This window comes from Cupressus sempervirens, chromosome 4 (assembly GCF_028749045.1).
Source record: "Cupressus sempervirens isolate cs-2001-9-10 chromosome 4, ASM2874904v1, whole genome shotgun sequence".
Taxonomy (NCBI): Eukaryota; Viridiplantae; Streptophyta; class Pinopsida; order Cupressales; family Cupressaceae; genus Cupressus; species Cupressus sempervirens.
Genome location: NC_143121.1, coordinates 609554577 through 609567766, shown reverse-complemented (window position 1 = coordinate 609567766; position 13190 = coordinate 609554577). Strand labels below are relative to the sequence as shown.

At 32.8% G+C, this 13190-nt stretch overlaps 1 protein-coding gene across 1 annotated transcript in view; it reads right to left on the bottom strand.

Moving 5' to 3' along the window:
- Window positions 1–8408: 8408 nt before the first annotated feature.
- LOC149562707 (CMP-sialic acid transporter 5-like) overlaps window positions 8409–13190 on the bottom strand; it is a 118400-nt gene continuing 113618 nt past the window's right edge. Inside the window, exons 15-16 of the mRNA XM_089826144.1 lie at window positions 9020–9086; window positions 8409–8876 (exon numbers count right to left, since the gene is read on the bottom strand). Of these exons, the coding sequence (XP_089682270.1) occupies window positions 9033–9086 (54 nt within the window). The 3' untranslated portion in view covers window positions 8409–8876; window positions 9020–9032. The remainder of the gene's footprint in view (window positions 8877–9019; window positions 9087–13190) is intronic.

Below are 13190 nucleotides of genomic sequence, written 5' to 3'. Positions count from 1 at the left end.
TTTTGATAATGTTTTGACTGATCCCCTTTTTATAGTTCAAGGGATCTCTAGTTTCTGCATAAAGTTATGTCGGAGTTTAAAAATCTTTGGGTTTTCAACAAATCTAAGACTCTTACCCCTTTTTGTCCCGCCTCTTTCTATTAGGGTTCTGTATTAGGGATATAATAGCTCTATGATGCTCAATTAAGCTTCTTTCTAATGTTTTCACTCATTTTGTAAATATTCGATGTTATATAATAAAATACTGAAATTATTACTTGTCTTGTGTCTAGATGAGGGCAAATGGTTTGAATTATCTTCAATCCGTACATCTCTTTGTTTCCCCTACATTATGCTGAGATGAGTTGTTATCTGTAAAAACAGTTTCAAGCATATAATCTAACATTAAGTGGTCATAAGCTCTACCTTCGTCCTTTTCAAAAGACTTGGAACAGTCATTATTAGTGAGAATCATTACTTGTTAAGTATTCTAAACAATAATATTAAGGACAAACACTAATAAAAACTTATTAACTATAAGAAAGCAGTCTACTAAGAAAGCAAATTCTAAATTTACAACAAATCCTTCAATTATGAAAAATAAAAACTATGTCAAAAATTAAATTGGTCTTATACACATAAAAGGATAATATACATAATAGAAAAGACATAATCTTAGATTCGAAAGTAGCAACCTAGATTAATTAAAGAATGTCCTAGGAATCAACTACAATCTGACTATAAAATATTAAGATAGTCCAACCTAACTTAAAGACTAAACACCAAACCTTATGGGAAATAGTTGTTAAGATGTATAACACTTATGCAAATAAACCTAAACCCTCTTAACTAAACTTCATAATTATGAAACTTCCAAGTAAGCACAAGGGAATTCATTAATCAGGCTAAAACTAATGTATAATATGATTATATAGTTGGTTTTTTATGTATTAATGTTTCAAATGAGCTTTAAATCTATGATAACAGGCAGGGAGGGAGGAATTACAACATTCTAATTTCATATGGAATCCTCAAGATCAAAAACTCTACTCAAAATTCATAACATAAAGAAGACAAACTCATAACTCTCTCAATAATGTTTAAGAGAAAGGTTGTTGTTATCATCAAAAATATGATATTGAAATACATATCTAGATACAAACAAACTGGGGTATGCCCCTTTTAATATGTAAAAGTGTATAGAACAAAAGTCTCGAGCAAGACTGGAGGCTTTCTTCTCCGTTCTTTCCTACTAGTGCCTGTTTGAACGGAAATACTTAACATTTGTAATTTTTTTAATTTTTATATAATCTAAAAGGCTTCAACTGTTTACCAATCAACAAAATAAAAATAAATAAATAAGAATATTAATTAGAAAAAAAAAATTATTTATTTATTTTGAAAATTCAATTTAAAAAATACCACTTATTTTCTTGTAAGCGGGTTTTTAATATTAATTCCTTTTTAAAAAATCTAAGTGGACTCATAAGTTAATAAATATATATTTGTGACATAGCTATATTTTAAGAAGATTTATAGTTGAGTTAACTATATAATCTTCTAGTGATGAAAATTTAAATATTATGAGAGACACTATAAATAGTTTAATTATAATTATAAATTCAAGTTTGAAATATCTCGAGTTGCATTATGAATTAAAGGAAAAGTAAATATTAATATTAGACTTAAATAGAAGTCAAATTAATATTTTTAGCAATGAAATTGATATTAAGATTTAATCTAATAATATACATTTATGTTGTTAATTAAATCATTCATGATTTATGATTATTTAATTAATAATATGATAATATTGTATGAATGATAATCTTTATCCAACTATGAAACGATTATGAAATGAAAACTTGAATTTGACGCAAATCATTTTTTATGGAATTTTTTATTTTTTTAAGACTAAATAACTACACTTGTTTAAAATGTATGTTGAAATGTCATGTTTTATCTTGTGATGGCTTTTTTGGAAAACCTAGTAGTTTGTCCAAATAGGATTGTTTACCAGAGGCTTGGGAAGTGATGGTGTTATGATGCTGCTATGTGATGTTGTTTTGTCACAATTGTTTCATTCCCAACCAATGTGTTATATTCACATGTTTCTGTGATGAGATCAAGTTAATTTTTGTAAGCTCATGTATTGTGATTTTCTTGGTGTAACCTATGAGGTTTTTGATGAGTTGTCTATTGATGTTTTCCAGTTGCTTGTATAGGACTGAGGTGAATATTCTAATTTTCTTGGTGTAACCTATGAGGTTTCGATCAGTAATCTAATGGTGATTTCCAATTGCTTGAATAGGACTAGAATGAATATTGTGATTTGTTTTACGAGCTTAGGGTTGGTTATCTATGTATGTGTTGGGAAGTGGCTTGCAATGAAGGTTGGAGCCCTAAAGAGGTTGCCTGGGTAACCCATTGTAAGTTGTATTAATAAGTGATAACATTTCATTAATGGGGTAAAAATGAATTAACAAGAGTCAATGTATTACCTCGCCCATGCCTCAAGTGCTAGTACAGGCCAGGATGGGAGTAGAGTGGATGCTTGATTGTGACCTTGTTGTGTTAGTATGTCTTCTCTGTAAGAAAGGATATTGATGCCGCATAGAAACACTGGTGGGGGGCGAAGTCCAGATAGACTATCGGGGTAACCTTAGAGTTGGCTCATATGATGATACTTTCCTACATGCATATTAGGTTTCCTACGTGTCTTTGTTGCCTATGGGATTAGATGTTACTTGCGTACTTGGTACCTTTGAGATAGATTACTATTAGAATTCCTTGACCTAGATTCTTGTTATGACTTTTGGATTGTTATTTGTTTGAGATTATCTCCTTAGCACAATGGGAATGGGCCATTTAAGCTCCACGAGGTCGGGTGGTAGTGTTTCTTATACCATTGAGATCCAACAATTGGATGTCGATGTCGGATGTACTTTGTGCAGTTGTTTTATTCTTCTTGTCTTGTAATTATGTTCTATGGTTATATTCTGGTATATTGTACTTTGATTGTTTGAGATCCTATAGGATGTATATTATCATGATGTATATTCTTTGAGCATTGCATACCCTGCGATATGTGTAGAGGATGAGTATGCATTATGGTTATGTCATGTGACATCTTATGCACTTGTATAATTCTTTCATGTGTTTTTGTACATGTGGTTATTCTATGACATGGACTTTGTTTACGTATTGAATTTAATCTTATTAAAATTTATGTGTGATTCAACGTTATAGAACCCTTGAAAGAATGTTATTGTATTGTTTAGGTATGTTTATGAGTTATTGCTTCTGCTATGTTATCTCTTGATTGTTTTAATCTTTCAAAAAAAAAAAAGTTTGGCAACTTAGTGACATTATAGTTAATTTCTCTTAGGTTCCTTGGTGGGGCGTTACATGCTCCCAATTTAAATTTTTCAAAATTTAATAATTTTGTCGAGCCTATGTTTAACAACAGGGATGTTGGGTATGTTTTGGATAGTAAGAATAACTCGACTCATATTAACTTGGTTGAAGTGCAGTGTTTTATGGCAGCATTTTTCCTGAGTGTCATGAATTGAAGGTGATTGTTGTTGATTTTCTTGATCACCGGTTTTCCCATACTGGGATTTGTATCAACATTTAGCAAAGAAGAAGCATTTACCTGGTGTGCCCATTTAGAAAGCAATGCCTTGAGCAAACAATTACTTGTTTCTTTTTCATGCACCAAGATCAAATGTCTTGGCACTATGCATTGTTATGAATTAATGTCGATCGAGCAAATCAATGTAGCATTCTAAGGAGATGTTCATTAATCGAAGCATGGATAAGTTGAGCAAAAAGCCAAGCTTCATCACAAATTTATGATTTAATTGTTCCCATGCTTTCTCGCAAAAAATTTTACATCCATGGGCAATTGGGGAGATTAGACTATCGTGGATGTTATTATCAAAATCCATTTTTGTAGCATGTGAATTATGTTCTTTTCCCGAGCACATTCATAACAAATTGATCCCCATTAATATGCAGGCTCCTAGATTTGGACAGTCGCAAACGTCCTAGATTTGGACTTGTGAAACAATGATTTAGGGCAAAGAAATTTGAGTGTAAAATTTTCACTCTGTTCACCTTGACATTGGATGTGCAGTGATACTAACTTATGTAATAATTCAAAACTCGAGCACACTTCATATTCTTTGTGACAAAAATTACAACATCATATCTATCTTCTTGGGCTTTCAACACTTTAAATGTTTCATTCAAAATTGTTTTGACATTGTTAATGGTAGCAAAAACCTCACTCGTTGTGGATGTCATTGTGTTCTTTAAGTAGCAATCCGCCAATAGAAATGATCAATACTAAGCAAATTGAACTGAACAGGACCATGGCAGTGCAAGAAGCAATACTAACCTTCTAAGTACCACTATAAGAAAGATTGTAATAATTGGCTTCTTACTTAGCATATGTAAAAGCAAGCTGAATCAAAACAGTAGTGAAATTGAATCAAATATGCCCTAGGAACCATGAAATGACTAAAAATTACCTCGATCTCTATTAGTAAGCCCAAATGCTTCTTCCTTATTCTAATTCCAATTTTGTACAACCAAACAAGGGATTAACACATTCCCAATCAAATATCAAGTGAACCAAACGAGACTAGGATTGTCATTTTCCATTCCCATTCCCATTCCACATTTCCATTTTCAATTCTACTTTCCAATTCCTATGCCTATAACCAAATGGGTCCTTAATGTATGTCTCTAGCTTCATTTTCTCTATTCACTTCTACAAATATGATACCATTATTTGCATTAACATAGGGAAAAGAATTTTGCAATTCTGGGGTAGCATTTCTTAGAGAAGGCTAAGCTTGATGATGATTGCTTCGCACAATTTAATTATTCAAGCAGTCAGGAAGATTGTTGGTCAAGAATTTTCTTTATTAAGTTACAGACATAAATCTAATGCAGAAATCATAGCATGTTTGTGGAAAGAATCTTGCATGTGGATAGAGTCAAAGGAGCTATTCTTGACCTCTGTCACAACCTTTTCAAACAACATCTAGTTGTTGAGCTAGGGATTATCATGGACAATATTGATAACAATTTATGCATCCCAAAGTGAAGCAACTTTGGCATTACAAACAGGATAGTGGAGGTGCAGCCCATCCTAATCATTGAGAATGTTGCGGATTTCAACAAGGTTCCCTCGATAAAAATGAATTGGTGGTTTTCGTTGAATGTGATGCATGATCGCTACCATCTGGAATGGCAAGGCCTAGAATGGTTCATAGTGGTCGACCAAGTTGATGATCATGATTACAAAATTGGATCTTCCTAAAAGGAAGAATAGAGACAATTACCCTGCAATATCTTAGTGTGTTATAAGCTTTATTTTGTTAAAATGACAATAAGTTTTTGGACTTCAACTATCTGCGAATTCAATAAAACTTGAACTTACTAAGACTTAATAGAAGTAATACTCTTTACCAGTAACATGCTACTCATTCTCACTCTTCTGAAGTGATGCCCTGTGAAAGGCCAACCCTGTTAAAGGTTACAATACACACTGTTAAATGTGACGTGGTTAGAGGATGTCAATCACCCTGTTAGGAGTGAGCCTTATTAGAGGACTTTAGATCATTCACTTGGAATGTCACCTGATTAAAGAATTTACAAATGACTGTTAGGCCAACCTTGATTCAAAGGATTTACCCTAAACTGGTACAATGATTAGAAAGTAACAATAAGGCTTGATCTGATAACAACTTACAACACACTTGCAAATTACATATCTCTGTTCCAGTCCTCCATTCTGCTTGGCTTCCACACACTTCAGCTCTAATAGCTTGTTCACCCTTCAAGCATCCATACCCTTAAGCATTCTTGTTTTGTTTTCCAATAGCAGTCTCTTATGTCCAGTCTCAAAATGAAGCAATACCCTAAACTCCTTGTCTTCCTTAGGTTCTCACACGTGACAACCATTGCTTTTGACTAGCCATCTCTATAAATAAAAAAATTAAGATATTTTGCCGTTCATCCTCTATCGTCTATTTTAGGATTAGGTAGGATTAGGTAGGATTCAATGAATCTACCCAGCTTTTCATTTTAGTCCCCTCTAGAACCTTCTTCAATCCTCTTTGAATTTGCCTCAAAATGGTTTACCATGAATTTTGTGCCACCAACTCATCATAGTTATCCTCCACACTTCACAAAATTCAAGAAAATAAAATAGTCAGCTCATATTTGTCAAATCCACGATTTAAAATGAATACTAGTACTTGGCATCAATATGTTGTCACTTGGCTTCCATACTGTTCTTCCACTCAACAGCAACTAGATAACTCGACAAACACTAAAGTTTAATGGTGCTCGGCATCAATTAAACTTTACTCAACTTACACTATATCACTCGGCATACACTGAATTTTGACTTTGCTCAACTCCAACTGATTTTCTGCTCGGCTTGCACTAACTTTGCTCAACACCTACTATCCAATCAGTCAAACTTGGCAGAGTCAATTCTTCTTACTTGATCTTGTAGACTTAATCGATGTATCTATCCTTTGCAACCTTAAGTAGATAATCAATGCACTATAATATCATTGTCTTAATCAATCTTTGTACTCTTGTTTCTTACCATAACTCATCCTTTTCTCTAGGTGATTTTGTTATCTCATTTGATCAAAACCTCATCATCAATCAAACAAATGATAGTACTCAAATCAACTAAACAATTGTCTTACCAACAAGTAGCAAGTTTAACACCAGCGACAAAACAATGATTGAAACACATACTCGTACTGGTATCAGTCTGTTTTCAACAATCTCTATCTTTGGCATTGATAACAAACCAATACAACCAATATCAATTTATTTCACATTTAATTATTATGGTAGTTTGTTTGTATGGTCCGTGTTTTTTCTTTGAAAAATCAAATTATTGTTCCCCTGTGTGGTTCTTAATACTTTCTTTGGCCCCTATTGCATGTATAGCCTGATTCTTCTAGTGTTTCTATGTGCAAGTTTCGATGAAGCCTTGTTTGGTCGTAGGAGATTGCATCTTGATCAATTGGAAACCTTGAGCAGATATACAACTATCCATTATACATTTGTTTGAGATTTTCTTGGTTTGGAGCACATCTTCTGAATATCTTGAAGCCCAAATTTCTCATCAAACATGCATTCCTCTTAAACACAAAGGACACCCATTGCCCGAGCAAGGGTTTTTCTTAACTAGGTTTATCCACATTCCCCATTGTTTTTGGTTTCTTGAAGAGGGATCTTATGGATTTTATTGGTTTTTAATTAAACTATCTAGCTAGTTCTTGAAAATGGCTTCTATTCAACTATTGGTTATTGTGAGGGCTACTTTGTTGAATGAATACTTTCTCTTATGCATGCTCAATTTTTAGATGGATTATATGATTTCTAATGGTGACGATGATATTGCATTACTAGTAAGATAGTTCTATCTTTCTTGATCTCATCTGGATATTATGCCTACTCAATATTTAGTTGATAATTAGCCCTCTTCCTCCTGCATTTGTGTTGTACCTTGAATAGGGTAAATATGTGAGAAAAAAGAGCTAATCATAAAATCAAGGCCATTGTCATTTATTGATAATAAAAATAAATAAATAATTATCTTAAAATTATAGACAATGGATGCTTCAATTATAATTATTTTTAAAATACATGTGAAATATACCCAAAATCGTCTTCAAGACAACTATTCCACTCAAAAATTAAGATCTTGAGAATTGTAAGAATTTACTTGATGATGGGTAGTATAATATTTTATTAATCAGAAGATCTTATAACTAAATTGCACATATATAGCTACTCGGAACAGTAGGGGATGAGTTACATTCTATTGCTCATGATTCTTGTGTGAATATAAATTTGACAATATTAAAAGCTGCAAGGGATTGTTGGAACACAATCAGCGAGCACTCAAATAATATTTTCAAGTTTTGAGATGAGTTATGGAAAGAAGATGAGTAACAAACAAGTTGAGAAGTTGAAACCTTTGAAAATAAAAATGAAGTTAACAATTCTGAACGAAGTTTCTCAGAAAATCATCTTCCTTCCAAAGGTGGTTGTCCTATGTCAAAGTTCTATCATTTTAGATTTTCTTGTAGTAGTCTCCAGCCTCCAAAACGTAAATGTATAACACTTCTGAAAATTTGGTAGGCTCCATTCCCGAAATGTGATATACTTAGGAAGTTGGTAGTGAAAAAGTCTCATTAGGTGAGTTTTGATACGTTCTGAATTGAACACAGCTCAAGGATCTAGTGAAGTGAATGTTGAAAACAATCCATATATATTCAGTGGAATATGGAGTGCACTAGCACGAACAATTAAACTACACATTCAGGCAGAAAATGGAGAATATCCCACATTCAAACACCCACTCAAACATAATGGGAAGCAAATGACGGATAAGGATTCAAGGCCAAGGCATTTATGCTAGCCCTTTTCATTAGTATTTCCCAGTGGAATATTCCTAGAGCTCGATGTGTAATTTTACTCCATCAAGCTATTAACTCTCATGTATCCAAAAATTATAAGTTGCAATCATGTCTCTCAACCAATGAAACATTTTTCTTTGGTGGTAAGTCCTTAGCAATGGAGCTATAATTTACAATTACCCTTTGAAACAGGATTTAAATGTTTTTCTCATACATCTTGTAAAATTCTGCATGTTCTAGTGAACCATGTAGGAGAACTCATAAGCAGAGATTCTCCACGGAAAAACATTGCTTGACTTTCTAAAATTAGTATAAGAATAAGATTATATTGGAGCTGGATAAGAAATTACAGCTGCTTATTGTTACAGAATGAAGAAATAATTGACCTATGTTGTACCAAAAAGAAGTTGAAAGAATCAATCTATCGATTGCCTGCACAAGAAAATAAGCAACAAAATGGCATTAGAAATAAAAGAAAAATTCAAGGATTAACTAAACCATATTTAGAAAATATGATCGCATGTGACTAGCACATGTCCAACCACAAAACTAACACTTCGGACCATACAACATACCTAGCCCTGAGCCTCAGGTGGGCAGAAGTGGTTCTTTTTCATTCAACGTTGCAATGCTATGACTGGCCTGTGAGACCAATCATGTTTATAGTAAGTTCTATTCTGTTTTTCTAAATGTGCTTCAGAAAAAAATAAAATTTAACATAAATTGCAGGAGAAAAGCATTTGACTATGCACAGAATATAGCATTGTTGCAAATCATATTTACAAAAACAATAAATAGTAAATACACAATGAAGGTATCTTAACAATTATATCCCAAGCCCTGCTAACTCAGCAAATAAGTATGGAAAACTACAATAAACTCTTGAAAATGAAGTAATATGATATATCAAATACTAGAATGCCTCTTCGAAAAGAGTGGCTTCTGAATCAAAACCAATCATAAAATCACTGTTAAAGTTTCTTAGAACCATCCTTCTTATATGTAGTTAATAAAGGTAACAAATGAATTGCAAAATCATTTTTTCTATCATTGTTTCCGAGGAAAATATTTTAATTTAATATTAATTCCTGAAATAACAGGTGAGCTAAATGTTGAGAGAAGCTACATGTGGAACTAAGATAAGTATAGAAAACTACAATAAACTCTCGAAAATTAAGTAATATCATATACTAGAATGCCTCTTCGAAAAGAGTGGCTTCTGAATCAAAACCAACCTTAAAATCACTGTTTAAAGTTCATTAGAACCATCCTTTCTTATATGGTACTTAATTAAGGTAACAAATGAATTGCAAAATCATTTTTTCTATCATTGTTTCCGAGGAAAATATTTTAATTTAATATTAAATCTTGAAATAAAAGGTGTCCTAAATGTTAACATAAGCTACATGTGGAACTAAGATAAAGTAAATTTCTTTGAACAATAAAAAAGATAAAGTGGCTTATGCATCAGATTAAAGTCATCAAGCATAACATGTACCATAAATGTGAAAACAAAGGAGCTACACAAAAGCATCCCAAATTCAACCACCAGAGTTCTAGGAATCTCCAAGTTGAAGGCATATAACCATCTATTTTAATGACATCATATGGATTGAATCATCCTAGCAGTATCAAGTTATCACTTATTAACATTGTGGTTGCAGAATTGTTTGATAATTTATATCTTATTGACATTTGAAATAAAGACATTTATTGTAAATCCTCTAGGCAGAGGAGGTCAAAAGGCTCTTTTTTATGTGGATTATAAGCGTATAGGCATAGTTTTGCATGTGAATACACACAAGATGTCCCTATGTCACTTGAACGGTAACAACATAGTGAAAGCTAAAATATCAACGAGCACATATCAATTATATTATTTCCTTGTAATGATTTCACTCAACATCCAATTAGGAAACTCGGAGTAGAAACTACTCGAGAGAGATACAGTAGAAACCTTTATTTTAGAGGACTGATGTTGCAGTAGACAGTACATAAGAGATAAGGGTTGAGAGATGTATCATTAATCATTGAAATCATGCCTTTGTTGAAGTTGCATATCCTGTTCTCCAGAAATATGGCATTAGTGTTTTTAAACCTTGAATGTTCAACTTTGCAGATGACTTCTTAATATCCATTCAAGAGTTCAAGCCCATAAAGGAGTTTTTGATACCAACAAACTCCACTCATCATGCTATGGAGAAAAATGGTCATACAAATTGCATGGTAGAGAGCAACCCAAACTTATCAACTTTTTCAAAGGAATGAAACACATTAAATAAGAAAAAATGTAGTGCCTCTTGTGGTTGCATTTTGTTCTAAGTTATTTTGATCCAAGTTAGACTCGTCTTGTTCCATAACTATTTGTATGATGTGATCAGATATTGGCATCGTGTGATGCATTTAATTACAGTACATTATTTTGGTTTTACCAGTATCAGTAATGATGTAAATGTTAAATTATACTATTGCTTACCGTTTTGATCATGTCTGCATGATGATTCTGCTATGATGTGGCATGATGCCTTATAATGATATCTGGTGCATTTTGTATTCGGGAACATTTGATTATGTTATTATGATAATTGCTACCAATTCCTATGTTATTTCGCTTTTTATGCTGATGGATATTTCCCTGAGATTTTTGCTGATATATGCTCGTTTTATCATATGTGATCATTTAATATTTAATTCAAAGTTGCACGGATACAAATACGGAAGTGGTATTGGGTACGGATATGGCCATTTATTAAGACACCCAATATGGATACAGCTGGACACAACATTAATAAATAATATATATATACATATATTTAATATAGTTTTCTAAGTTATTGTAGGAGATTTTCATTACTTCAAAAGTAATATTGACACATAAATATTTATAAGTTAATTTAACACTTTACAATTTGTAAACACAGTAGAGTTGCATTAGACGATAACCCAAAAAAGGGTTGCTGAAATAGGAAAAACATTTTATTTGTCTTTCTCATCCAGTGGAGGTTTTTTTTATATTACTTTCTTTTTTAAATTGCTTTAATATTTTTTTTTTTTAACATTAAAGGGAAGATCTACATCAAATCTTTAAAAAAAAACAAATCCCATAGTATTTGGTACAGTTGGAAAATCAAGTTTATTAGGCAGACATGGGTACAATATTCAACGTGTATCCGAGCAGTATTGGATACATTTCCAAATTGGATATGGGGATACGCGCGCCCAAGGAGGGACAGAGGAGTTTCCAGCAACTGTGGTTTAATTTAATGAGATGTACATTGAGGATTAAATAAGAAATGACCAGTGTCGTGAAAATCTAATACGTACAATTGTCCGCGTCACTAGAGCACTGCTGTTCCAGTAAGTGTACTTTGATTATTCATGTTTATGCTTCGGCTATTAATAATGTGAGCACCTGCACTTGATGCATGCATGTTTGAGTGAACTGGTACCAGACATCCACTTTGCTTGAGCTACGAGTTTGAGACTGTCTTAACCTCGGCAATGGCACAAAGATAGTTTCATCAGCCGTTCATGATTCAGCGAATATTACCGCTGTATAGGTGATGTATATGTAATTGATATATAGTTTACCTCAAGTACGTCTGGGTAAATGCAGACTTCATTTGCACTATTGTGTATACCAGTATTGTCTGTGCATCTTAGACTGTCTGTTGTTATCTCAGCAAGTTATGGTCAGATGATGGCTTTAATCCTTTTGTTATCTCATTGCATTGTTTTCCAGCAAGTGCGCTGAAGTGAATTCTTATTAATGAAATCAAGCTGAATTGATCCAATTGTGAATTTGATTCTGTTTTTTTAAAATTGGCTTTAATCGCTTTCTTATTTTATTGCATTGTTTTGTGGCAAGTGCACTGAAGTAAATTCCTGTTATTGTATCACACTGAATTGATCCACTTATGGATTTGATTTAATTTAATTGTTCTTATTTTATTGCCCTTAATTGATTTTATTTAGCCTTTTTTGTCTTCTGACCAAAAAGGCATATAATGAAGAAAAATACTTCTTTTGGACACTTAGTCTTTTAAAGAGCAATTTTAGTTTTCAAACATCTTTGTTGAAGTTTTTTAGAGATTCGCTCGTTTGGTCAGCTCTACCTAACAAAATTTGTGGCTAGTGGGTCGTGGGATTCATGCCACAACTGGTCCCTCATATCTGGGTTGTGTTCATTTTCATAGAAATTTTTTTCCAACCATTTTTGGGTGAGGTAGGGCTTCTTGTAATTTTCATTTCACTTGAAATAAATTGTTTTATTTCCATGGGCTCAAAATTAGTATTCCCCCATAATTTATTTGCATTTTGTTGCCCAGTTGGGCTTGTATGTTTGAAAATTGGATTTGTGGGAAAATTGTAATTATATGCGGTTCAATTTTTCCAAATAGATGGGAATTCAATTTTTATCACATTTTTGCATTGTTAGGCAAATTAGCGGCCAAAGGGTATTTTTTAGATTTTCAATTTTCGAATTTCGAATTTCCATACTTTTTTATGGTTCTAATGGCAGTTTTGGCCATATGTTGTCGGGAAAATCTATATTGTAGCCAACACATGGAATTATATCTGAACGGGCGCATGACGGTTGAGTCACCCCTTCGGGAAGGTATATGTACACCGTTTGGAATGGACTTTGGATGAGAAGGAGAATTGTAATCATCAATGTAATCAATCAATCCGAATATTGTAGTATCTTTTGTATATATGTGAATAATAAAAGGAATACTTTTGTGT